The 784-nt window shown below is 32.5% G+C and overlaps 2 protein-coding genes across 2 annotated transcripts in view; both read left to right on the top strand.

The window, feature by feature from the left end:
• LOC119587409 overlaps positions 1-484 on the top strand; it is a 3,334-nt gene extending 2,850 nt beyond the window's left edge. Inside the window, exon 4 of the mRNA XM_037936148.1 lies at positions 309-484. Within this exon, the coding sequence (XP_037792076.1) occupies positions 309-484 (176 nt within the window). The remainder of the gene's footprint in view (positions 1-308) is intronic.
• Positions 485-712: 228 nt separating this feature from the next.
• The window catches only part of LOC119587082, a 28,291-nt gene continuing 28,219 nt past the window's right edge, over positions 713-784 (top strand). Inside the window, exon 1 of the mRNA XM_037935833.1 lies at positions 713-771. Within this exon, the coding sequence (XP_037791761.1) occupies positions 734-771 (38 nt within the window). The 5' untranslated portion in view covers positions 713-733. The remainder of the gene's footprint in view (positions 772-784) is intronic.

Here is a 784-nt window from a genome sequence, read left to right as displayed (position 1 = left end):
TCAGAATAGTAAGATTCTCAGTTAAAAGTATTTATTGATAGTTGGATAAATGGCATACAGATATAAATAAATGTATTTAAATAGCATGATCTAAATGAATTAGCTGCCCAGTAAATAGAAATATTGATAATATAAGACTTGATATAGGAATTGATAAATAGAACTGTAGATAGGTGGATAAAGAAAGCATTGGGTGTCTTAGATAGAGGAACATTTGGAGTTGTAGAAAGACTGATAAATGGATATGTAAATAGATTGATGAGTTACTTTATGTGATCAATTCTTATAATTTTTCATTGTTATTACAGAAGGACGTCTGCATGCTATTTTCACAGCTTTCAGACATTTTCAACAGCACAATACAGAAACAAGTAAAGAAGAAAATGATGAGGTACAGTCTCATTTTAAGCCAAAGATCTTTGCTTCTGATGACTGTTCTACTGTTATTGTTGTGTTGGGAGCAGTGCAGGTAACTCATGCTTAGTGGAACATTACTCTTGTTTGATGAATTAATTATTTAGAAATTAAAATATACTTGTGCAGGAATAGGTTACATGAATTAGGGAAGTGACTAATAATTATTTTTATTACTAGTTATATCTATACCTTTTGTTTTTTGGGGTTTAATTTGGGGGAAAAGAGAGGGAACTTCTGACAAAGAGAAAGATTACCCTGTGTGGGAATTGGTCGTTTTTGCTGCCCCACGTCCCCCCAATGCCCAGTTTGCAATCAAATGAAACGCAGATTTCAGTTTGCTTTTCATCCGAACAGGTAAATATGTATA

The sequence above is a fragment of the Penaeus monodon genome, chromosome 22 (assembly GCF_015228065.2).
Source record: "Penaeus monodon isolate SGIC_2016 chromosome 22, NSTDA_Pmon_1, whole genome shotgun sequence".
Taxonomy (NCBI): domain Eukaryota; kingdom Metazoa; phylum Arthropoda; class Malacostraca; order Decapoda; family Penaeidae; genus Penaeus; species Penaeus monodon.
The sequence above is the reverse complement of the archived record's forward strand: the minus strand, read 5'-3'. Positions and strand labels throughout refer to the sequence as shown.